Source organism: Dipodomys spectabilis, unplaced genomic scaffold, assembly GCF_019054845.1.
Source record: "Dipodomys spectabilis isolate Male_0828 unplaced genomic scaffold, ASM1905484v1 ptg000297l, whole genome shotgun sequence".
NCBI classification, from domain to species: Eukaryota; Metazoa; Chordata; class Mammalia; order Rodentia; family Heteromyidae; genus Dipodomys; species Dipodomys spectabilis.
The window spans coordinates 18,730,027-18,756,032 of record NW_024870974.1 but is presented as its reverse complement, the minus strand read 5'-3'; the positions used below and the strand labels follow the sequence as shown (position 1 = coordinate 18,756,032).

The 26,006-nt window shown below is 43.0% G+C and overlaps 1 protein-coding gene across 3 annotated transcripts in view; it reads right to left on the bottom strand.

Annotated features, from left to right (window-relative positions):
• Positions 1–24,928, bottom strand: part of Slc10a7 (solute carrier family 10 member 7) — a 165,461-nt gene extending 140,533 nt beyond the window's left edge. Inside the window, exons 1-4 of one of the 3 annotated variants that reach the window (XM_042701822.1) lie at positions 24,737–24,918; positions 20,494–20,576; positions 13,562–13,698; positions 9,155–9,230 (exon numbers count right to left, since the gene is read on the bottom strand). In XM_042701822.1, the coding sequence (XP_042557756.1) occupies positions 9,155–9,230; positions 13,562–13,698; positions 20,494–20,576; positions 24,737–24,836 (396 nt within the window). In that variant the 5' untranslated portion in view covers positions 24,837–24,918. Of the gene's footprint in view, positions 1–9,154; positions 9,231–13,561; positions 13,699–20,493; positions 20,577–24,736 lie in introns of those variants that run through there. The other 2 variants (XM_042701821.1, XM_042701823.1) reach the window with 2 other exon arrangements.
• Between the last annotated feature and the right edge of the window lie 1,078 nt (positions 24,929–26,006).

The window sequence follows — 26,006 nt, the reverse complement described above, 5'->3', positions numbered from 1 at the left end:
GAAGTGTTATTTAAAATTAAAAAGGGAAGAAAACAGACTAAAAGTTTCATTCTGTTTTCCAATCACTAAATAGGTCTGAAAATGTACAAGTCTCCTGAGAGAAGTCACTGATTTCTATGCAGGCCAGATCAACTGTACAAAAGTTCCGTCCTCTCCCCTTGTGCATTCGAACTGTATTTCCTCTCAGGCACTGTGCTAACCACTTGGGAAGGTAGCCACCACGAGACTGTGACAAGGAAGAGAGGTATGAATACGGGAGAAACATATTTCAAGATATGGCCCATCTTGCATCTTGATTTTTCCATGAAAGTTTAACTTAGGACAAACTATAACTGAATAGAAATTATCACCTTAATATTACATATTTAAATTGAGACACATAGAGGGCTAGATTTAAATAAATTTCTTTTCATTTATTAAAAAATATTCATATATTCATATAGTTAAAGATATATGCCAAATACTGTGTGAGACACGGACATAACTGTGAATAAGAGACACACATTCCCTCCTTCTATTGAGAGCTTCAGTAGAAGCTTCCCAATGCTCCGTGCTAAGGATATGCTGATGGCTAAGGACCTTAGGGCCCTGTGAAAACCAGGCGAGCATCCTGAAAGAAAGCCCCAAAAAGAAGAGCCAGCCTACAACTTCCTAGGGATTTTTTTTTCTTTTTAATCAAGTCATGAGCTTCTTGCTGTACTCAAGACAACCTATATCTTTCCCACCAAGGTAGTTCAAGCACTAAGACAATTGGAGGCTGGGAGCTTTTAGCATTGTCTATCCTTCCATTGGTGATAACTGAAAGGCAGGCACACAGATACTGAAGCCACAGAGCCTGCGTTTTATTATCTTGTTCTTCCTTTCTTCTAAGCTGTGACCCTAAACAAGTTTTTTTGTGTTTTTTTGTGTTTTGTTTTTTTTTTTTTTTTTTTTTTTTGTCGGTCATGGGGCTTGAACTCTGGGCCTGGGCGCTGTCCCTCAGCTCTTCAGCTCAAGGCGAGCGCTCTACCACTTGAGCTACAGCGCCACTTCCGGTTTTCTGGTGGTTTATTGGAGATAGGAGTCTCACGGTCTCTCCTGCCCGGGCTGGCTTTGAACCGCGATCCTCAGATCTCAGCCTCCTGAGTAGCTAGGATTACAGGCGTGAGCCACCAGCGCCCGGCTTGTGTTTTTCTTTTAATTTTGTTTTGTGGCAGTTTTCTCATCTGTATAATGGGGATAATAATAATACCCACCGCAAGATGTTTTTGTGGGCTGAAAAGAATTGAGAGTTGCAAAGCACAGGGCCACACTAGCATCCTGCTGAGTGACAGCAGAGTGTGCTGTGCTGTAGTCACCTCTCAGGACGGGGGTGCAGCTCACTTCAACCCCTTTGAGCAAGAGAACTGTCCACAAAAGTTCAAGGCACCTCCTGGAGTCACTCTATTCATCCTGTGGTATGCTATTTCCTTCTGGGAATCAGGAAAATGCCAGCATTGCCTTACAATGCTAAGGAGTTCTAGAAAACTGGAGACTCAGCTTCTCCCAACCAGAAAAAGGCTCCTTTATTTAGCCAACAAGCTCCTAACTCAATTTTCTTTCTTTCTACTGAAAATCAATTTATAGTGAATTGAGCTTTAAGCTATAAAACTTCATCAACTGTAGGCAAACAGTTGCTTAAATTTGCCTCTTTTTGATATATTTTCAAATACAATATGAAAATTTAAAAAAAATGTTAAAGACAGCAGCATAATGCCTCAAAAATAAATTCTAGTTTTTATTAATAAAATTCTAGTTTCTGTTAATAACATCAACAAAAACAATAAAAATCTAGGTCTGTGTTTATCAACTACTTTAATATAGTAGATTCTTTGCCATTATGGCCATTCTCATTTTTCATATCAAAACACAACTATGCCCTAGCTACCTTCAATACATGTGCAAATATAAGCAGGGAATTAGCAAATTGAAAAAAAAAAAAAGCACTGGGCAAGGTACCAGTGAGTCACACCTATAATCTTATACTCAACAAGCTGAGATCTAGGGATGGAGGTTTGAAATTCCATGAGATTCTTATTAACCAGCAAAATTGGGAGTCCAATTAACCAACAAAAAGCTGGAAATGGAGCTGTGGCTTAGGTGTTAAAATGTCAGCCTTGCGTCAAAAAAGCTGAGACAGCTCCTAGGCCCTTGAATTCAAGCCCTAGTACAGGGGCACACACACACACACACACACACACACACTAACACGAACACACACACATACATATAAACCCAAGAACTTGAATAATCAGAAATTAGAACAAAAACAAATACAATAAGATTGATGATGGGCTTTTTCTAAAGAACTGACTACAAATCCCAGTGAGAGTTGAGACATGTCAGTCCCTGCTGTTGTTCACCAACAGGACCACAAAGGCTGAAAAGCATCTTTTTCACAGGCTAACCTATTTTAGACTTAAACAATAACTAGTATATAGAACATATATGTTTCATCTCACATACTGAGTTTCTCAGTTTTTCAGAATTAATCTCTCATGGTCTGCTTATTTGAGAAAGTACACCATTTTCCAACTGTAATCAAACTTCTGTGTTCACGTTGTCTCAAGCTCATTCAGTAAGAAGCACTTTTGAGCACAATTATCTTGTGGATGATTTCCACAAGAGACTGTCTAAAATGGACTTGTATACTAAGTAAATATTTCTAATCTAAGACCTTGTTCAATCTATTCTGTCTCTATTCTGGTACACCAAGCACAGTGCTTGCTAGGCAAGCACTCTACCACTTGAGCTACCCCTTCAGTCCCTCCATTTTAATCTTGTTTTTGAGGTAGAGTCACACTAACTTTACCCGGAATACCCCTGAACTTACTATCTTATTGCCTCTGTCTTCCAAGTAGCTAGAATTACATTATCAGGCTCAGCTGAGCATATTTGAATGAATGGGTCTAAGTAAGGTGTGGGTCAAGTAAGGCGTGTGGGTCAAGTAAGGTGTGTGTGTGTGTGTGTGTGTGTGTGTGTGTGTGTGTGCGCGCACTTGTGTGCACTTGTGTGTGCGTGTGTGTGTGTGTGTGTGCGTGTGTGTCCTGGGGCTTGAACTCAGAGCCTGGGTGTTGCTTTCCTTTAGCATTTTCACTTCAAGGTTCACACTCTAATATTGAGCCATGGCTCCACTTCTGGCTTTTTGGTTAATTGGAGATAAGGTCTCATGATCTTTGAGTCTTAATCTTTAGAGCTCAGCCTTCTGAGTAGCTAATATTACAGGTGTGACCCACTAGTGCAGTGCCTGGCAAAGACCAAATTCTTACAAAACCAATGGAGAAAACCCAAGTGACTCCATCGGTGCCAAGCCTCTATCTTAATAACAGCGCTGAGGCTTGCTTGACACGTTCGCAAAAATTCCTTTACACAAAGTCCATGAGCCCCTGATCTGCAATCCTATGAAATAAATATTATTTATAATCATAACTTTTTCTTTAGATGTAAACACCAAGGATCAGAGAGGTCCGGGAGTTACTGAGAGCACGAGGTGAGTAATGATAAAATCAGGAATCAAACACCTGCTCTCATTTCAAGGCAGGAGCAGCCTATGTCCGAGGTGAGGTGGGAAGCAGCAAAGGTGCTGACCGGCTTACAGCACGGTCAGTTGCAGCTGTTGGAATGGTACTAACACATGAGACATGCTTGGACTCGGAAGCGTGGGCCACGTTATCAAGAGAAGGACTCAGAACCAGCAGCCACCTGCCCAGCTAAGGAAAGTATGTTCAAATCAGGTCTCTGTGATATACTCCCACTGGGATGGCAGAGAAGCCAGGAAATTAGGAGAGAACGGTGTCTGGGATCAGAAGGAAAATAGTAGCCATTGACCTTGCTGCCAAAGACTGCAGTTCAGTCCTGGAAGATGAGAACCAAGAACAGGCCTTAGGGCTCGGGGACTAGCACTCAGGGCTAACCAGTAAGAGAACCCCCTACTTTAGTGTGATAGAAACTGACGACATGCTGAAAGGCATTAGAGTCAAAGGGGAGAATCCTGAATTGCAAGGATGTATCAACAAGTTCTACTTAACACAAATGCAATCCATTTTTTCCAGAGCTCCTAAAAACCCAATTCAGCCCAGAAGATGAGGGTAAAGTTCGAGGTCATGGGAGAGGAGCAGGGCACAGAATTTCCTGCTGCTGCTACTCCTGCCCTTTCATCTGCCAAAGAAGGAAAACTGCTATTTCTCAGACAGCAGGTTGAAAAATACACTGCTACTAGTGTGCAAGAAGGCACCATTGACAACCTTTCCACAGGACTCTTCCAGATGCTGTTAACCTTCCACCACCAGAAAAATCAGTCACCCATTTAACAGAAGAGAAAGCCAGAAACAGAAAGACTAAGTGATTGCTGAAGAAGAGACACTTAACTGACAGATGGGCTTTCTTTTTGTTCCATGTCCCCTCTCTCTGCTGATGAGATTGACTCAAGCTAGCTTTATAAATGTTTCAATGAATCTTATCTTCATGCGTTGGATTAGCGAGACCAATTCCCCACTGATAATGCAAAATAACTTTGAAATGGTTCTTGCCTCTCTGATAAGTCAGAAATTGAACCTCTCCTCTCCATTTGGACTGTGAAGATCTGATCTTTCACCTCTAGCAAAAAAGAAAAAATAAAAAACCTCATTGCTGTACCTTTAAAGTTAGTAATGAGTGCTTCATTTGCTTTCCAAGCAGATCGAAAATCTTTTTAAAATACACTCAGATGCCATGACCTTCATCTATGACTTAAAGAGTTCACCACATGTGTAAAAACTTTCTGTGCTCAGGAGATTCTTAAATTTTCTTTGAAAGAGATATGGGCACCAACCCTGCTGATGACACTAAACACACACAACACACACACACACACACACACACACACACACACACACACACACACACACACACACACACACACACACACACACAACATTACTTGTTATATTCCTTCTATACCGAGAATCAACTGTTTGTTTAAAATCTATTTGGATGTATAAAAGGGTTCTGAAGTCCTTCAACCTGATGAATAGAATATAATTAAAATGCCAGCCTTGTTTATATTTCTATCAAAAGCAGCACAGCATCTTAAACCAATACTAGGCAAGACAACAACCTAACTGCCTCTGAATAGCAAACAATCCAAACAAATCCTAACTGGGTGGAACTCAATCCACATGAACTGTTTTCTTTCTTTCTTTCTTTCTTTTTTTTTTGGGTCCGGTTGTGGGGCCTGAACTCTGGGCCTGGGCGCTGTCCCTCAGCTCTTCAGCTCAAGGCGAGCGCTCTACCACTTCGAGCCACAGCACCACTTCCGGCTTTTATCTTTTTGCTTATGTGGTGCTGAGGAATCGAACCCAGGGCCTCTGGCTTGCAAGGCAAGCGCTCTACCACTGAGCCACCTTCCCAGCCCTGTTTTCTTTCTTTCTACATTAAAATAGGAAAATAATAATTTAAGGATTCAAGTCAATCTAAAATGATTTCATTCTATTGTTCCTATTTTTTCTAACATAAAATAGAGTCTCTGACTAGTGTAATATCACACTAAAAGTAAATTTTTGAAAGAAGTAATCTCCAGCACAAATTGCCAGTACTTAGAAAACAATACGGGCATCTTAGCAGCTCAATATTTTGGAACTGAAGGAGACACGAGCACCTCAGAAGCCAAGTTTCTATCCTTCTGACACCATTCCTCTGGCCCTCTGAGAAGGTCATAAATTAAAAAGGCCACTCCCTAATCTTTTCCCTTGTTAGAGCCTCTTGTGAGCTATGTGTGGCATTGCACATCTGGGAGTAAAGGAGGAGAAATGTCTCACAGAGACACAGAAATAATCTGAACAAGTAGTCATCGCTAAATCCATTGTCTCCTTTTGCCCTTCCCTCAGCCCCACCAGTTTATAGCATTCGTCAGATTCCTGTCTGTCACATCACATTTCTCCATAACTATAACTATATACTTCTTGCTGTAGATTTAGAGAATAAGCATACTTTTTCAGGATCTTTCAAGTCTTCATTTGTGAAGTTTCCCATGCCATGGGAAGCTTTGTTCATCTATTTTCTGTCATTAGGGGTAACAGCCATTTGGTGAGGAAAAGATGACCTCTCTCCTCCGTACGAGATCTTACTGTCTATTCACTATGGCAGAGAACAATGCCTTAAGTGGTTGTTAACTGGTTACATAGCATGTTCTAGTCTTACATTCAGACGCTAAGCACAGGGGTTTACAATTTTCAATGTGCATACATGTCTAACATAGCACTTGTAGATATACTGGATTTCGTAACTTTTAAAAAGAAAGAGAATCTCAAGTCTCACCCAGCAGACATTCTCATTCAGTATTCATTTACATCTGTATAAAGGACTTAATTTTTTTCCCCTCAGTATCGGGTAATGCTCATGCAGGCAATCTATGGAGTAGATTTTGAAAAGGAGGAAAAAAATGTACAACCAAGAAAACCTATACAACATAATTATAATCTGTACACTGCCATTATACTAAAGGTGCCACTCACCAGGCTTTGCCTTAACCACAGACAACAGAGTTTAGCGTAACTATCACGCCCAGCTCTGACTTACCTGACCTGCTCTTGCTTTTATCTATTAAGATCCTTACTGCTTCTCTGTTTTGCTTCAGAAATATGAAGTCAGCAATTTTTTATCTTTATTCCTCTCCTATTTGTTTTGGTCGTAGGTGCTAATTGGACAAAGGCATATAGTTTTGCCACTTTATCAAGAGTCAAGACATTTTGCTCACTTCATATTTTTAGAGAATGGCTTTTAGCTGAAGGATTCTCTTTTCCAGGTTGCAAAAGGATGAAAGATTAAGGTAAAAGGAGACAGTGCATCTTTTCCCACACCGCATTATTCCTCCTTTTTCACTAAACGCTAGCTTGAGACAGAAATAAATCACAAGAATATGAAAACACATAACTCTCTCTCTCTCTCTCCAAACATAGAGGAATAATTTCCCAGTTTCTCAATAGAAGAAATTTATTTTATTAAAGAAATCCCTAGGGTAGTTACTGTATGGCATAAGTAGCTTAGATTTAAATGGAATGGTTTTCTTAGCAGGTTTCATAGGTTTAAAATCTTGGCAAGTCTTTTGAGGGGGGAAAATAATTTTTTCATCACAGAACTTTATATTTGTAGAAGATATCTAAATGAAATAAACATACATGATTTCAAACAATGAATAAATAAGTATTTAACCTATGTCTCCCACGTTAAAATACAGATATATACAATATATAACACTTCTATCTACTTATGTTTGGCAATGAAATTAATTCTCCATCTTGATTATATTTTTATTATTTAAAAAAGGAACCACACACATACACAACACACACACACACACAGACTATCCCTATCAGTTGAACTGTGTCAACAGCATACTCATAATTATGTAGTTTTAATTTTTTTCATTGAAAATATTGGAATAATAACTACCAAAAAAAGAGCTTAACCATGCTTCCAGTACTTAAATAAAGACTGCTTAAAATGTAAATGTCACAAAATAGGCCTGTCAGTTTTGCAGTATAATTTAATTTAATCTACTTTAAATGTCTAAAGGACATACTGGCATATTTTTATATATAAATGGTATCCCCATACACTGAGTTCTCTCTGCTACTAACACTTATTAGTAATTCTAGCTGGTTCTTGGAAACAAAAATAATAAGTTATAAAAAAAGAAATCGTGTGTGTGGAGGGTACTGGGTTCTGGTGTTTTTCCTAGTTAATTGGAGATATGATTCTTGGACATTTTTCTGCCCAGACTGGCTGCAAACACAACTGTGATCTTCAGATCTCAGCCTCCTGAGTATTAGATTACAGGCATGAGCCACCAGCGCCTGCTCACAAAGCACTTTTTAACTTGAACTTGCAAAGATTATTTCTTGCAAAAGTGCAAGTCACAAGGTAAAATGGATGCAATTACTCTTCATTTCATGACAGAATATTTCAAAAATCAATTCTTTTTATTGGCAATTATTTTACTGGGTAATTTCTTTGAATCCATCTAAGGCACCTGGCCTAAATTCTGTTTTTTAAGGCTATTGTCTCATGCCATTCAACAAAAATGTACCTTTTCCTCCCAATTTACTTTATTATAATTGCTTTAAGAATTGAGAAATGGGGGCTGGGAAGGTGGCTCAGTGGTAGAGCACTTGCCTTGCATGCTCGAAGCCCTGGGTTCGATTCCTCAGCACCACATAAGAAAAAAGCCAGACATGGCGCTGTGGCTCAAGTGGTAGAGCGCTAGCCTTGGGCTGAAGAGCTGAGGGACAGCGCCCAGGCCCAGAGTTCAGGCCCCACGACCGGACCCAAAAAAAAAAAAAAAAAATTGAGAAATGGAGGGGCTAGGAAGGTGGCTCAGCAGTACAGCGCTTGCCTTGCATGCATGAGGCCCTGGGTTCAATTCTTCAGCACCACATAAGCAAAAAGAAAAAAGCCAGAAGTGGCGCTGTGGCTCAAGTGGTAGAGCGCTAGCCTTGAGCTGAAGAGCTGAGGGACAGTGCCCAGGCCCAGAGTTCAGACCCCACGACCGGACCTCAAAAAAAAAAAGAATTGAGAAATGGAGAAGGTATCTATGGGTCTTGTGTTAAAAAAAAAAAAACCTCTTTCCTTGGACTTTGCTGTTCTTTTGTCTCCCAATTTCCAGAGGCAGAAAAATCTCAGTGGGCACTGGAGGCTCACACCTGTAATCTTAGCTACTCAGGAGGCTAAGATTAAAGGATCACTGCCCAAAGCCTGCTAAGGCAGGAAAAACCATGAGACTCTTACCTCCCATTAACCAGCAAAAACCTGGAAGTGACGTGGTAGAGCATCAGCCTTGAGCAAAAAAAGCCAGGAGATAGTGCACAGGCCTGAGTTCAAGCTCTAGTACCAGTATCAAGAGAGAGAGACAGAGAGAAAGAGAGAATCACCAACTCTACTTCATTTATTTCTCTTGCTTTTCTCTTTGAAAATCTAAATTCCACTCATCATCATCCTAATTCATGAGCAATCTTGTATAGAAATGCAGTGAGTTCTTTAGTAAGCTGCTGGGATTATGGTTTTCCACAGCCCAACTCCTTTAGGTTCAAAATGTAGTTTTGAGCAAAATAAAAACCCAGAGTGTACTTTACATTTAAAGCAGGTTAGCCCCATGACTCACCTCATTTCCACCAACCGCCTTGGTTAAAATCACTGCAGAAGACACTGGGGGAGGCATGCAACCTACTGTCTGCAAACTGAAAAATAAAAGAAAATCCAATGGTAAATAGTGTTTTCCCCCCATTATACATAGGTCTCACTACATTCATTCTAAAATAGTGGGGTTGAGGTAGGAGAATGTTTGTTGATGTAGTTTCCACTGAGACTAGACAATTTTGTGTGAAGCAACATGGCATAGAATTATATGGCAAGGGTACAGGATCTGAGCTCTCATTAGAGTCCATAGAGGTGGGTGGCTATATCTCTGAATATTCTGATGCTCTAATGATGCAATTCAAAAAACAGTAACAATAACAAGAGAAAGCCAGGACTGGAGATACAGCTAATGGTAGAAACACCAGTCCAATAAGCATAAGACCCTGAGTTTAAAAAAGAAAAGAAAGACAAGTTCTAGGGTGTACAGTCTTTAATAATTTAAGTATATATAGTCTTAGGTTACTTTCAAGTAAAATAAAAATCTTCCTCATAAGCAAAAGACAAGGAGATAGTAGGACATGCCTGTAGTCTAAGGTACTTGGAAGATGAAGGTAAGAGACATATCCGTTTAGGAAGGGTGTGCTACCTAGTAACACCTAAATACATAAACAGAGAAACTTTCCTTACTTCCTTATAATTGTGAAAGAAAGTCTTTTGATAAAAGTAAAGTAGGTGCTGGGAGCACACACCTGTAATCCTAATTACTCAGGAAGCTGAGCTCTGTGGACTGTGGTTCGAAGTCAACCTGGACAGGAAAGTCTATGAGACTATTATCTCTGATTAAGCACCAAAAAGACAAAGGTGGAGATATTGCTCAAGTGCTAGCCTTAAGCAAATAAAAAGTTCAAGGACAGCATCCAGGCCATGAGTTTAAGTCCCAAGACTGGCAAAAAAAAAGAAAAAAGAAAAAAAACTATAAACTGCATCCACAGTTCAAAAATACTTAACAAAACATAAACTTGTATTTTCATTTCTTTCTATGAAACAGCAATTATCAAACTTTCATATCAAAGTATAACCTTATTATAGAAATAAGCATGACATAATCATACACTTCTCAGGCTCAGACACTGGTGAATTCCAGCATCCATTCTAAGTTTTTATTACATTATTAACTTTATATTCCCAAGATCATTAATTTAGGGTAGAAAATAAACTGTATGTCAAACAAATGAAGCAAAGAATAGTCATCTAAGTTCTGAAATTAAAAGCACATTATTCAGAATTCGCAGAGAGCAATCAAGTAACTAGCCTGAGTACCAAGCGTACAGTGTTAGACTGAAATTCTGAATGGTTACAGAGAGGTTTCATTCTAAGTTCTTGTCTAAGCTTAGGGAAGAAAGGTTTTCATCCATCTTGATTCAAACAAAAAAAAACACTTTATGCAATTTCCGCCTCGCTCAGTTCAGTATATTGGTATTATTATGGTGGGAGTTGTTGTTACAGACTCGCTACATTGCACAGGATGGCCTTGGACTTTCAGGCTCAAGTGATTCTCCTGCCTCAGCCTTTGGAAGAGCTGGGACTACCAGGACCCAAGTACACCCAGCTGGGGCTTCTTCAGTGGTCTATTTCCCTAAATGAGGCTAAACGAGTCTGTGTAATAGCAATCTCTGACCTTCCTTTGGGGCTGCCAGGATCTTCACCAACTAATGGTGAGCACCAACCATTTGTAGTTCACCTTACACAACACCTCACGTGCTCCTTACAAGTTGGTGAAATAAGTATGACTGTCATTCTCATGGTAATGAAAAACTGAAGTTAAGAGAAAAGGTCAGTTCACTTGTCCATTAACTTTTATTCTGGCATCCAAGATCAAGGATTTACTTAACACACAGCCTCCTGGGGCCTCTCTGCCTTCTGTGTCCCCTGCCACCAAATCTAGAGACAGGTCCCCTCAGGTTCCTCCAAACCTTTCCAACTTGTTGAATCTTTTTCTCCCTCTCAGCCCTTTCCTTTCAAGTAGCAAGAATAATAATTCTGCCCATCTTTCTAAAAAGCTCCAAAGGCATGTCCTTTCTCCCTAAGGAGACTCTCTCCCTAAGAGACTCTCTAAGGGAATAGGGAAAAGCCTAAGACAACCCTTACTCTTGCCTTTGGAGATGCAATACACAAACTGAGATAACAGCAACACTGGTACTGTTGCTTTAAGATCCCCTCCCACACTCTTCCTTACATTTCATGGTTGACTTTCTTTAAGGAGCGTGCTACCTCTGTGGCACACAACACACTCTTCTGGAATTAGATTTCTGCCCCTACTACCAATATAAAAAACAGTGATCATAAAGATGGTCCGTGGCCACTTTAAGCACAAGCATAAATTAGGATGGCTAATTCAAGGCCAGCCAATCTCCTTTCTTCCATATTCATTTGGACTCATATTCTCCTTTCTCATTTCTTTCTTCATTGCTTTCTTCTACATTTCAGCCGGTTCTTTATCTCTTATCTTTTAAACCAGCTTATTCTGTTTTTCAGTTATTTTTGTGGCATTCTTTGCAATCTTAAAATATTTTAATCTGTAGGAATACTTCCAAATTTCCATTCTAGTCCTAACTATTATCCACAAGTTTATAGGCTACTCTCTCAAACTAAACATATCTTCTGCTCAATTTATATATTTTTTAAAGTTTTATGGAGGTATAACCGACAAAAAGTAAGTATGTTTAGGTTTGGTTTGTTTTGAAGCGTGGAGGGCCTCACCTTGAACATGCTATTTAATTCACGCTGGCCTGGAATTCACCATTTCTCCAACCTTGGCTTCCCAAGAGCTAAGATTATAGGCATGCCCCACCACACCTGGCTCCATATGGTGTTTTAATGAGTGTTTACACTGTGAAATGATTGCTATAATCAAGCTAAATAACATATCTGCCACCTCTCTCAGTTCTCTGTGTGTGTGAGAATATTTACCCTCTTTCTTAGAAAATCTGAAGTAGGTATTACATTGTTTTTATTTATAATCCCTATGCCATTCAAAAGAATGAATTTCTCTCTTTCAGATCATGTTTCTTCTCTAAACTCTCCAGAGGAACTAAGTTTCACCTAATAATCCAGTGTGAGACTTTAGAGTTCTAGATGTCTCCGCTTGATCTTCATAAATTCACCCTTCACGTTCTTTCCTCTGCCCTCCCTTAGCAGACGGTTTTTACTCATGTCTAGACAGTCACAAGTGTGCTGAATGAGCTCACCTCCATGCTGTCTACAGCAATGTGGGGGCAGGGGAACTTGTGCTCGGAATACTTTTATTTCAACACGATTCTGAGAGAAGGGTTTGCAACTTCCTCAAGTTAACTTTGTAGTGTGTACTCTGAGACTGTGGAGGGGGTGGGGAAAACAAAGCAAGCAGGAAAGAGCTCTCTCTAAATGAGGCAAGAGGCATGTATATGCCTTTAGGCATAACCTCCCAAGATGAGAACTACATGCTTGCTTTATTTAGTATATAGACATCGCAAGTGCTGTACTTCTCATAAAATGCTAGTACAATGCTATCATCTTGATCTTCCTACCTTCCTTCTTTCCGTCCTTCTTTCTTTCCTCTCCCTCCTTCCTTTTTTCTTCCTCCTTCTTGGTTTTTTTCTTTGCTTTCCTCCTCTCATCCCCTCCCCTGAACTCTCCTTCCTTCTCTACCTCCCTTCCTTCTTCCTTCCATTCCCTTCTTCAGATTTTGTTTGGTTTTGAGATGAAGTCTCACCATGCAGCCCAAGTGGACCTCAAGCTCAGACTCTCCCTGCCTCAGCCTCCTGAGTGCCAGGCTCACTTCCAAATGTGTTCCACCTCGCTTGGCTCTCAAAGTAATGGGATTACAAGTGAGTGCCACCATGTCTGGTATATGGTAACGTTTTTAATGATGGAAAATAAACTCTCCCATCAATTCAACTAGTAGATAAAATGTAAAACAAGTGAAAATATAAACACTCATCCCACACATATAATTTTCTTACCCACTTAAATATGTATGTATATATACACATATATATATATATATATATATATATATATTCTACTCAGACATTATCAGCACACAGTTGATAAAATGCATTTGGCAAAGGTAAGGCAATCAAGTTAATCTACATTGCCATGGATATAGGCCTTCCATTTTCCAGTCTCTTCTAATTTTCTCCCAAGACTACTCGAAATTTCCCAGAAAAATGTGCATCCTAGTACCTTAAGATTAAGCATGGGGATGTGTACCAAGATTCTGTTAAACAATTCTGTATCAATATTTTTGTGTTCTTGCAGACACTGTTGTCTTAAAGCATAATGTTAAGTATTTTTCTTTCCCTGTAAGATGGCATAGACAAAAGTCCTTTGGCATATAGTTGCCATAGAAACAGTGTCACTAAAAATGTCCAGTTAAAAGATTCAAACATACCCTTTTAACAGCCATTCATTGATGGTTGTGATTGATAAAATCTGAAGAAAGAGCCATATCGTTGCTGGGAAGAATGCAAGCGTAAAGATCTGAATAAAGAGATGTAGTTTTAAATGCACCAAAGCACTCGTCAGCTCCTGGAAAAATGAAGGCACAAAAAGGTAAGAAAAGGATGTCTGAACAAAGATTTCCACTAAAGTAAGTTTATTTGAGTTATTTCATTATTCAAATCTTTATAAGCTTATATAAAAAAAAGCCAAGCTTTAAGTAAACAATATGCTCTAATAATTCAGATTTAGAAAATTCTGTGTGTGGCACAGGTAACATTTTTTTTTTTGGGTCCGGTCATGGGGCCTGAACTCTGGGCCTGGGCACTGTCCCTCAGCTCTTCAGCTCAAGGCTAGCACTCTACCACTTGAGCCACAGCACCACTTCCAGCTTTTTTCTTTTTGCTTATGTGGTGCTGAGGAATCGAACCCAGGGCCTCTGGCATGCAAGGCAAGCGCCCTACCACTGAGCCACCTTCCCAGCCCCCACAGGTAACATTTTTAATGACAAAAAAGATTTTCATAAAATCTACAGCCAGTTCAACTATTACATCAAACATAAAACAAGTGAAAATATATATTTGTCCCACATATATACTTTTATCTCACCCATTTAAAAATATATATTCCACTCAGGCATGATCTGTACCCATTGAATAAGATACAACACAGTTAGTATAAGCTATCTTTACATTAGTGTAGATTTGAAAATAACATTAAAACAAAACATGTTTAAATACAGAAAAAAAAACCTTTAAAACAAATAAAACTATCTTACCAGCAGTTACTACATTTTAATTAAATATAGACATCTTTACTCATTCTACTAAATGAATAAAGGCGTTAACTGGGCAAGATGTTATTGAAATTTGTAAGAGAGTTTTCCTTCATAATAGTCTGTGTATTCATTGCATTTCTCCACTGGAGTAACCAGTGTATGCTGGGATCCGAGCCTGTCCCTTTACAATCTTAGTTAATCCTCATGAGGATCACATTAGATAAAAATCAGAACTTCTGAGTCACGAATGAGGACATTGAGGTTGGGCATTAGTACTCGATGAAGATCAGCAGCAAGCCTCTCCTGGAACCAGAAACCCCATATCTGCTCCCACAGTATCGCACAGCTGCCAGAGAGTGAGAAGAAATGCACATTCAGTAGAACAAGGCGAGTATTAGGAATCTCACAGCCTACAGGGAATAGTTAACCTCCAAGATTCTAATACAATATGAACTTACACATAGCATTTGAATTTGTGTTAGATGGAATAAAACAAATGTGGAAAGTAGTAGAAAAAGCATAGACCTTTTAAAAAAAAAAAAAAAAAAGCAAGCAATCATGGTAGCATAATCAAAGGTCCCAGAAACTCACAGTTTATAAATACAACTACAATGCCCATCCCTAGTCTCTAGTAAGATAAGACAATTAAGAATGTGTTTAACTAAGATTGGTAGAAGACTTCTACAATAAAAATTACAAAACCTTGAAGAAAGAAACAGAAGAACACACCAGAAGACATACAGCCCATGTTCACAGATTTGCAGAATTGACACTGTAAAAGTGGCTCCACTATGGAAAACAATCTGAAGATAAAAATGCCAATAGTATCCTTTAAAGTAGAAAACAATCAGTCCTAAAGTTCAGTCCTACAAGAAACACAAAAGACCTCAAATAGAAGAGGCAATCCTGAGCAAAACAAGAGACGGTGAAAAGTACAATACTTGACTTCAAACTATACTATACAGCCATATGGACAAAAACAGCATGGCAGTAGCACAAGACTAGACATACAGATGAATGGAAAAGAAGAGAAGACCCAAACATAAGCCCACACAGTTATAGTCAGATGACTTTTGACAAAGGTGCCAAAAACAAAGGTTGCAGAAAAAGAGTTTCTTGAGCAAATGGTTCTGGAAAAACTGGATATCCACATGTGAATACTGAGATTAGATTACTGTCTCCATCCTGTACTGAGATCATTTCAAAGTGGGTCAAAGGCCTTAAAGTAAAACCTAGAACTTTGAAACTACTACAGGAAAACTTCAGGAATTCAGCAATTCCTCAATAATTAATAATTCAGCAAATAAAAACAAGATCTGAAATATGAGATTGTATCAAACTAAAAAGTTTTGCCAACCAAACAGGCACTAGTATGAAGAGAAAGCTTACAAAAAAAATTGGCAGCTATTCATTTGGGATGAATATTCATGGGATTAATAACTAGCATAAACTGGGCATTAGTGGCTTATGTCTGTAATCCTTGACTCAGGAGGCTGAGATCTGGAGGATCATGGTTTGAACCCAGGCTGGGCAGAAGAAGAGTCTATGAGATTCTGTCTCCAAAATTACCAGTACAATGTAGAGCAAGATACCTCACTCAGCCAGGCACTGATGGCTCACACCTGTATTCCCAGCTACTCAGGAGGCTGAAATCTGATGATCACAGTTTGTTTTGTTGGTTGTAGGGCTTGAACTCTGGGCCTGGGCGCTGTCTCTCAGCTCTTCAGCTCAAAGCGAGTGCTGTACCACTTGAGCCACAGCACCACTTCTGGTTTTCTGGTGGTTAATTGGAGATAAGAGTCTCATGGACTTTCCTGCCTAGGCTGGCTTTGAACAGTGATCCTCAGATCTCAGCCTCCTGAGATTACAGGTGTGAGCCACCAGCGCCTGGCCTGATGATCACAGTTTGAAGCCAGCCAGGCAGGAAAGTCCAAGCTCTTATGTCCAATTAAGCACCAAGGGGCTCAAATGGTAGTGTGCTAGCCTTGAGCACAGAAGCTCAAGGAAAGCACCTAGAACCTGAAGTCAAGCTCCAGAAGGGCACACACAAAACAAAAGTGACACAAGTGGTGGCACACTAGTCAAACAATCAAGCCAAGAAGTATGAAAATTAATTCACTAATTCATCAAAAAATTCATCAGAATATACAAGCAGCTTGAACCAGGCTTGCACAATTTCATGTCTTTTTCATACCACAAAGGTCCAAGAAGGTAATACTGGGAAAAACAGAACAAAACCACATATCTCCAAGTAGACCCTCTGAAACCTAAAACAGTATTATTCTACATACATGCCATCGTGAATAATTAAAAAGTTGACTCAGCAGGCTATCTTGTTTGTTCATATGTAATGCAGGTCAAATTCTGTTCAAATCAACTTAGGAGAGAGTTCGCATAATGTGATTATACCGGAGTCTCACCCAGCACCAGAGCTGTGTGAAACTACAGCTCTGAGCTTGACGTAGTGATGCAGAAAGGCGTTCATTGCATACCGATTTCCCTTCCAGCCCTTTTGTGGCCTTTGTCAGATCCAGTTTCTGTGTGTGAGTCAGCCTCATAACTCTAGGCTTTAAAAAAGCAGCATGAGCCACAAATTTAGAATCCGCTATATTTTTCACCTACGGCAATTTTTTTTTTTAATCAAAATTGGCTCAGGAAAATGGGGGGAAATCTGACTGACTATTCTGCCCTATTGGGGACCCTTTTAGCCCCTGAGCCCCTTGGTCATCTGTCTTTCAGCAATAAGTACAGTGCCTCGTAGTCACAGCCAGTTAACTATGTCCTTGGTGACAAATCCTCCTGACACAATTGGTGAGAAGTTATCTCAATATAAAGGACATTTAAAATGTGGCCTTGCTTCAATATTACAAGATTTCAGAAACTTGACACTTTATCTGTATTTATACATTGATCAGATTCATTCTTTTTATTACTCTGCCTTTTCCCCATCTTACCTCCTCCACATTTTTTAGCATTTCAAAAACTAGAAATCAACACCCATAAAAGTGAAGATTTAGCATCCCATTAGCATAGTATCCTTCATAATTTTCAGAAATAGTCAAATAGGTATTAGAACATTCATCAGTTAATCAATGTATAAGTGATGCTACATGAAATGATCAATATAAATCAAACTTGAATAGAACTGACACAAACACTTCCAAATACATGTAAGTCAATAATAATTTAGAGTATCTTCAGGGTACACAAATAAACTCTTACAGGAATAAGACACACAAATAAAGTCCTAGCTGAAACTAAATTAGGATTATTGACTAAAAAGTAAACCACAAGAGGGGCTGGGAAGGTGGCTCAGTGGTAGAGTGCTTGCCTTGCATGCATGAGGCCCTGGGTTCAATTCCTCAGCACCACATAAGCTAAAAGAAAAAAGCCGGAAGTGGCGCTGTGGCTCAAGTGGTAGAGCGCTAGCCTTGAGCTGAAGAGCTGAGGGACAGCACCCAGGTCCAGAGTTCAGGCCCCAAGACCGGAACCCCCCCCCCAAAAAAAAGTAAACAAGACCGTTACCTCCCTCCTAGTTTAAAACTGGCTGCCAAAAACAGCAGTGCCTAGAGATGGCCTGATATCATAAAATGATGCAATCTAGCATGTGTTAAGTTAAATGGCTTTTGAAAATGACATGATGTTGTCTTGGTTTGAAAAGGGTCTTTGATGGAACACACAGCTTTGATGGCTACTCCAATGCCACGAGGAAGCACAAGATCAAGGCCTCTCATCACCCAATCCAAATCAGCTAGATGGCTCTCCACAGGTTTCCTAGGTGCTTACAGAAGTGAGGCCATAGAGCAATGCTCAGAGCTGCGGCATTCTTCCTTCCTTTATGGTTGCATCCCTGCAGGTTGGCTGCTTTACAGAACAGCATTGAGTAAGAAGCTAAGGAGTGAGAGACATGGTGTCTCCCTGCCAGATTTCCCATGGCATATGTAACAGCTGTAGCCATTAGGCAGCCACCAGGGGGACATAGTTAGAGCAATGTCCCAAGAAGAAGACCTGGGTATGGCAGCTGCTCCACCAGACACCAGCCAGGACAGCAGGAAGGGCTCCAGCTCACATCCGTCCAGCACCACAGTGTGGCAGCTAGCTTCTGTGCCACGCCCCCACCCCCACCCATCCCCATACACATACACACATTTGATCAGCCAATTTCACAACTCAGGCTTGACAAGGAAAAGGCAGTGTCTTATAATAATGATTCATTCATAAAAATCCTATTTATAGAACTGGAACTGGCTTTAAGAAATCCCTTCCTATATCAAGTAATCCGTGAGAATACTGAGAGTTGAGACACTACACATGGATCTCTGTATATCAAGAGATACCCTGTGAAAAGATTTAGACTAACCTATGGAATGCATCAATGTAGTAAAATCATATTTTCCCCCATACTTTTAATTTAACAGGGTCACCTAAGAAAGAGATACTAAATTTCATTCAAATCATATGTAAAAAAAAAAAAAATAGGAGCTGGGAAGGTGGCTTAGTGGTAGAGCACTTGCCTTGCATGCACGAGGCCCTGGGTTTGATTCCTCAGCACCACATAAGCAAAAAGAAAAAAACCGGAAGTGGTGCTGTGGCTCAAGTGGTAGAGCGCTAGCCTTGAGCTGAAGAGCTGAGGGACAGCGCCCAAGCCCAGAGTTGAGGCCCCACGACCGGACCCCAAAAAATAAATAAATAAATGAAAATTTAAAAATAAAAAATAAACATAGGCAAAACATGAGGCTAAACCCTGATTTTAACTTTAAAAGCCATTTAAAGAAATGCTTACAGTACAATTGTATTCATATCTGTTAAATTACTTTATATGATGAAACAATCACAAATTCTATTCATTCCTCTTTAAAATACAAAAATACCTCTATTTCTTTACTTTTATGAAGAAAATCCTCTTTTCAGACAAGACTACATCAGTACATAACCTTCCCTATGAGTGTGACAGACCGTGATTTTGGAGGAAAGACTCCAATTCTTATCTTGAAACTACCGATACACTAGGCATGAATCTGCTTTGAAATAACAATTACTTGAAAGTTGAAATCACAAACATTACTTGAGCAGCATGAGTCATGGGAACAAAAGATGATTCATGAAAGAAGCCAGAGGGAGAGGTGGGAATGTGGTTTAGTGGTAGAGTACTTGCCTAGCATGGGTTTGAGTCTTCAGTACCACATAAACAGAAAAGGCTAGAAGTGGCGCTGTGGCTGTAGAGTGCTAGCCGAGAGCAAAAGAAGCTCGGGGACAGTGCCCAGGCCCTGAGTTCAAGCCCTAGGACTACCAAAAAGCAAAAAATGGAAATCCAATTAAACCTCAACCATCAAGTGTATCCAAGTGTAGATATCACCTTCCTTTTTACAATTTGAGGAAGCTACCATATTAAAAACAGTCACTCTTAAGTCACTCATAACTTTTATGCATTTATATTTCAATCATAACTAAGTTTTTTGGTGCTGATACTGGAGCTTGAACTCTGGGCCTGAGTGCTGCCTCTGAGCTTTTATACTCAACGCTAGCTAGTGCTCTACCACTTGAGGCACACAGCACCACTTCCAGCTTTGTGTAGTTAATTGAAGAGAAGAATTTCATAGACTTTCCCATCCAGGCTGGCTTTGAACCACAATCCTCAGTTCTTAGCTTCTTGAATAGCTAGGATTACAGGCATTAGGTACCAGTGCCCTGCTTCAAAACTAATTTTTAAAAAACTACACCTTCTTAATTCTTAGTACTACTGTATAGCTTAACTTTTTCCATGTTAATAGGTGAGATATATTATCCTTTATACTCTTGTTTTCTGTTTCATTGATAGTTGATATTATGTCTTCATTAGGATAACATTTATATATAACTTGCTTCATAAAAATGATTTTAAAAAAAAAAGCATTCTACCCCATTCTCAGTACTCATGCTATTCAACTATAAACTTTCTGTATGCTGAAACAAAATACAAGTCCTTTGTTAAAGCCCAAATTATCTTCTGTCATACTATATCCTTATATAGGGATAAATGGTTTACAAAATGATGCTGAAATTTCAAGACTCTCAATATAAATTAAATTTTCTTCACTGTTTTTCATGTGCCTCATAAGTGACAGTACCTCTGTTTTTAATGACAGTCCACTGTTAAAGAATATTGTGGCAACAGCAATGTAGGATACGGTTATTTCTGGCTTCAGTGGCCCTAAAAAGAGAAAGAAAAAAAGGAGTTATTGTTTGTAAGGAGTCTGCAGTAAATAACTTGGTATGCAAGAGGACTGTATTGGAGGAGAGTAGATGTTATAAACAATGCTTGATAAGAAATGTACTCATTACCTTGCTCATGTAATTGTAGCCCCTCTGTACGGTATTTTCACAATTAAAAAAAAAAGAGTTAAAGAAAAAAAATATTAACAGTGTCTACATTATTAACAGAGTGTCCTATGGCCAGAGTTCATCATTTGCTGTGATGCAGCCTAACTTGAAAGTGAAAGTCCTTGATGATTTTCAAGGGTAAGGAGCAGGACTGTCCAGAAGAATAAAAGAGCTCAAGTAAGCAACAGTATCCAACCCAGGTCCTAAGCACATCTAACTAAGTGACTTCTCCATCAAAATATCTCCAGGTAGTGAATGAAGTGGCCTTCTCTGATTTGACAAATGGTATCTTATTTCTTCTAGAACAGAAAGATAGACAGATAGACAGACGGACAGACAGAAAGAGGACTAGGAAGGTGGCTCAGTGATAGAGTGCTTGCCTTGCATGCATGAGGCCCTGGGTTCGATTCCTCAGCACCCCATAAGGAGAAAAAGCCGGAAGTGGTGCTCAAGTGGTAGAGCACTAGACGAGCTGAAGAGCTGAGGGACAGCACCCAGGCCCAGAGTTCAGGCCCCACGACCAACACAAAGAAAGAAAGAAAGAGAGAGAGAGAGAAATTCACCTATGTATTCAGTTCTTCCAAAAAGTACTATGTTCTAAGTATTTACTATGTGGATGAGATGCTTCACATAGAATACCTGAAAATATACTACTGTGACTATAGTGAACTCTGGGGACCCTGGGGTGACCCAGACAGGCCTGGCCCTGGGCTGACATCAGCACACACATTTTTGTGAGGACAACAGAGAAGAACACCCTGAAAAAGCATTATTTGCGACTTGTACACAATCAGCTAGAAAACGGAATGTGCTAACCAAAGAATCACCGTGCATTTAAAACATGAAATTCGGAGTCGCCTTTGGTTTTTTTGTTGTTGCTGTTTTTTAACCAGTGCAAGCAGCCAGTCAGTAGTAGAGGTAGCTACTGTGCCGTGTTTCCACTATGTATCTAGCAAAGGTTGGAAACTCTTTTTTGTCATAAGCTGGTGAGAAAGGTTTGCTCCTGCATCTAGTGTGCAAAGACCAGGAATTGTGCTAATCACTCTGGGAGGACACAACAGCTGCTCCCACACATTATCACATCCAAAATGTTCAAGTGCCCGGGGTGAGAAACACTAATATATACTAACATTTTAAATATGAGGTCATCTAATACTTGACATTCTACCCAACCCTCTTGAACTGGATTGAGTAATGTTCTCCCAGAATTTACACTCACCAGATAATCGTAAATGTGGCTTTATTTTGGAAATTGGATCATTGCTTGATATAACAAGTTAAGATCTTATTGGATTATATACTAGTTACTAACTCAGTAACTGGTTGTTTGGCTGGCTGGTTGATCAGTTAATTGCTTGGTTTATGGTGGGGGGGGGGGGGGGGGGGGACTGACCCCAGGTCCTTGTGCATGCTTAGCAAGAACTCCACCACTGTGCTGAAACCCTGGCCCCAATCACTGTATTCTCACAAGAGGAAAATTGGCTTGCAGTCACACAAGGTCTTGGACTTCAGTGTCCTATAGAAAAAGCATGCTGTGTTCTGGGAATGTAACTGGATGGCAGAGCTTGTGCTCAGCATGTGTGAGGCTCTGGTTTCAATCCCAGGATCCCAGCAAAGAAAGGCAGGCAGGGAGGGAGAGATGCTGACTTAAAATACTTGGTAAGTTCCCTTCAGCTCTTAGCATGCTACTTCTATTCTTTCCGAATTAGCAAAAGCACTTGGAGCTATCCTATATTTATACCATCAGAGCCAGTGGAAACAGGAAGCAAGATTTCTAAGACACAATAATATGACAAAACCTCAGCAAGCATAGTCCAAGAGAACAAACAAGATGACAGAATAGGTGTCAAAGTAGCTCCTTGGAGGAAGTCCCAGGAAGTGATTTCACCACTCAGCAGCACTGCCAAACCACACCACAGGCAATCCAGTTCCTTTAGTTACTTTGCTGACAGGGCCTCCAGCTCTTGCCTAGGTGGGCCTCACACCTTGATCACACCTATGGCCACCCGTGTAGCCGGGATTAACACTCTCAGCTTTCATTTTTACTGAGTACTCAACTCTGGGGACAGGGTGTTCTTTATTTGACAGAACTGAAATGACCGATTTTTCACAACTTTCCCAAAAGCTCCCAGAGAGAGCTGTGTCAAAAACCAAACGAACTTGTGATTTCTGTGTCATCGAGAATGTGTCTAGTCCAACAAAACGCTTTCAAGGCCTAGATCTTTGTTAAAATAACTAAACTTAAAACGTTTCCAGAAGCTACTTCTTAGTGAAAGAACAGGGAAGGAGGAGCCACTGATTCCCCCTGGAGCTCTTTTCATTCATTTCCAGCACCAAGTCAGCAAAAAGACACAACATTCAGACATAGGAGCTTCCTGCTCTACAAAAATATGGTGTGTCAGGAGCCAGGGCCAGAAGATCACTGATGGGAAGTCAGTCGTGGCAAAGTTATGGGAGACTCTTCGTTCTTTGGACAAGATGCACATAAAAAGGAGCTGGCTCAGCAAGTGGGGTGCTTGCCTTACAGGTAGGAGACTCTGCCCAAAGATGACGGTGTGTGTGTGGTGTAGATTCTCTTCTGCCTGCCCTGCACTACCGAGCTGTTCAGTCCCCCAAGGCGTAAACTTTACCAGCAAGGCCTGAGAGAGAGAGGGCAGAAATTCCACCCTTGCTTCAGAGAAGCAGGACCAGGCTGTCTAAAGTTGGGGGGAGGTGCAAGGGGTTAATGGTACATGCAGGGCCCCACGGGTGTGAGGGGGGTGTCACAAAGCTCCTACTGTCCAGCAACTGCTAGCTACACCTCTGTGCACACACACACACCCACACCCACACCCACACAGCTGCCAGCCGGCAGCGCTGTCCTGTATGGAGGAGTGCAACGTGTCACTCCTGCATGGAGGGGGCGGTGCCTGCAGACGCTGACCTCCAACTCCCCACCCCGGCCCCCCAGACCCAGGTGGGGACAGGCAGGGGCCCCTCTTCCTGATTTTTTCCCCCACCTAGACCTTTCTGGTGTTTTATGGATTCTTTACCACGGAGGGCGGGAGGAGTTGGAGACACCCTGAGACAATGAGGTCCCCACCGGGACACCGGCAGGCTTTCCCAGACAGCCAGGGTCCTGCGCCTGCATGCTGCTGACAGCCGGGGGACTAAGCTCCAGGATTGACTCCTGGTTGGCATCTGGAGTCCCCTGGGATGAGAAGGCTGCTCTGGGAGCCGGAGTACTAAGGTCCAGTACTCCCCATTGGCAACCTAGAGTCCCCTGGGAAGAGGAGGCTGCTCTGAGAGATGGAGGACTAAGCTCCAGTACTCCAGGGTGCCCACTGGAGTCCCCTGGGAAGAGGAGGCTGCTCTCTGAGAGGCAGAGGACTAAGCTCCAGTACTCCTGGCGGGCACCTGGAGTCCCCTGGGATGAGAAGGCTGCTCAGGGAGCCGGGGGACTGAGCTCCAGTACTCCTGGCGGGCACCTGGAGTCCCCTGGGGAGAGGAGGCTGCTCTGGGAGCCGGGGGACTGAGCTCCAGTACTCCTGGCGGGCACCTGGAGTCCCCTGGGATGAGAAGGCTGCTCAGGGAGCCGGGGGACTGAGCTCCAGTACTCCTGGCGGGCAGCTGGGGTCCCCTGGGAAGAGGAGGCTGCTCTGGGAGCCGGGGGACTGAGCTCCAGTACTCCTGGCGGGCACCTGGGGTCCCCTGGGAAGAGGAGGCTGCTCTGGGAGCCGGGGGACTGAGCTCCAGTACTCCTGGAGGGCAGCTGGGGTCCCCTGGGAAGAGGAGGCTGCTCTGGGAGCCGGGGGACTGAGCTCCAGTACTCCTGGCGGGCACCTGGGGTCCCCTGGGAAGAGGAGGCTGCTCTGGGAGCCGGGGGACTGAGCTCGGTCTGGGTTAACAGCTGGGCGCGGAGGGCAGCGGCGGACAGCTGCAGGGAAGGGGCCGGGACTCGAACCCGAGCTCGTCCCAGCTAATCCCGCGCCGCCCCGCGCCCGCACTCACCCCCGTTCACGCCCACCGACGGCCGCAGCTTGGCGCCGGCGATGGCCACCACGATGCCCACCAGGAACCAGTCCTTGCGCAGCCGCTCCGCCAGCCTCATGCTGCCCCGGCGGGCGGGCTGCGGGGCTCCGCGGGCCTCGCCTCCTCCTCAAGCCGCGCTCGCTCGAGCCCCGGGGCGTCTCCACGCGGCCCGCGGCGCCCCCGGACATGCAGCGGGGCGAGTCCGGCGGCCGCGGGCGAACTGAAGCCCCGCGGGCGGCTCCCGCGGCGCGCGGCGCGGCTGGAGTACTAGTTACCCCGTGACGGGAAAGTCGCACAGAGCGCCGCCATCACTACCACGCAGCGCCGAGCAGACGCGCACCGCCTCCCAGGCGAGCCTGACACCGACGCGGGACCGACGGCGTCGGAGCGGCAGGGAAGGGGACAGCACCGGCCGGCTCTCCTCTGCGCTGCCGGGAGCCGGGAGCCTTGGATCTCTCTGTGGGACATGCGCGGGCGGGGTCAGGGGGGAGCGGGGAGCGTATTCTCGTGCGCTCCTCTTCGGAGCGTTACGGCGCTTCCCGGCGCGGACGCTGACGTAGCGGGGGGGGGGGCGGGAAACCACTTGTGCGCGGGTTCGCGGCGGGAGCGGCCGCGGGGTGTGCGGGGCCTGGGCCCCGGGCGGGACGGGAGAAAGGGTGGGCCCCGCCTTCCGCGTCCGCCGCCGTCGGGAAGGCTGCCCCGGCCGGGTGGGCCGCCCACGGGGCGGGCGGGGAGGCGGGTGGCGTGGGGAGACCCCCCCGCTCCGGGAGGGAGGCCGAGGCGGCTCCCACGGGCGGGGCGGGGCGGCCGGGCGCGGACAGTTCCCCGAGGGCCCGCCTGACCCCCCCCACGGCGAGCTCCCCCGCGTCCCGGGCTCTCCGCGGCGGCCGGGACCCGCCTCCCGCCTGGCGAGCGTCCCCGGGCGGCCCGCGCTGAGCCGCGGCCACCGCGCAGAGGGCCGCCCCGGACCAGGGAACTTACCGGAAAAGCACGGCTGCCTTAAACCGTTAACCCGGAGGAGGGGGAAGAGGAGGGAGGGACGAGGAGGAGGGGAGGAAGAAAGGGGGGGAGGAGGAGGAAGGGGAAGGGGGAAGATGAGGGAGGACCGGGAGGAAGAGGAGGAGGGGGAAGGGGGAAGAGGAGGAAGAAGAAAGGAGGGGGGTAGGAGAAGGGGGAAGAGATGGGAGGGGGAGGGGGGAGGAGGAGGAAAAACTTGAATGTGATTTAAAAAAAAATAATAGGCCGTTAA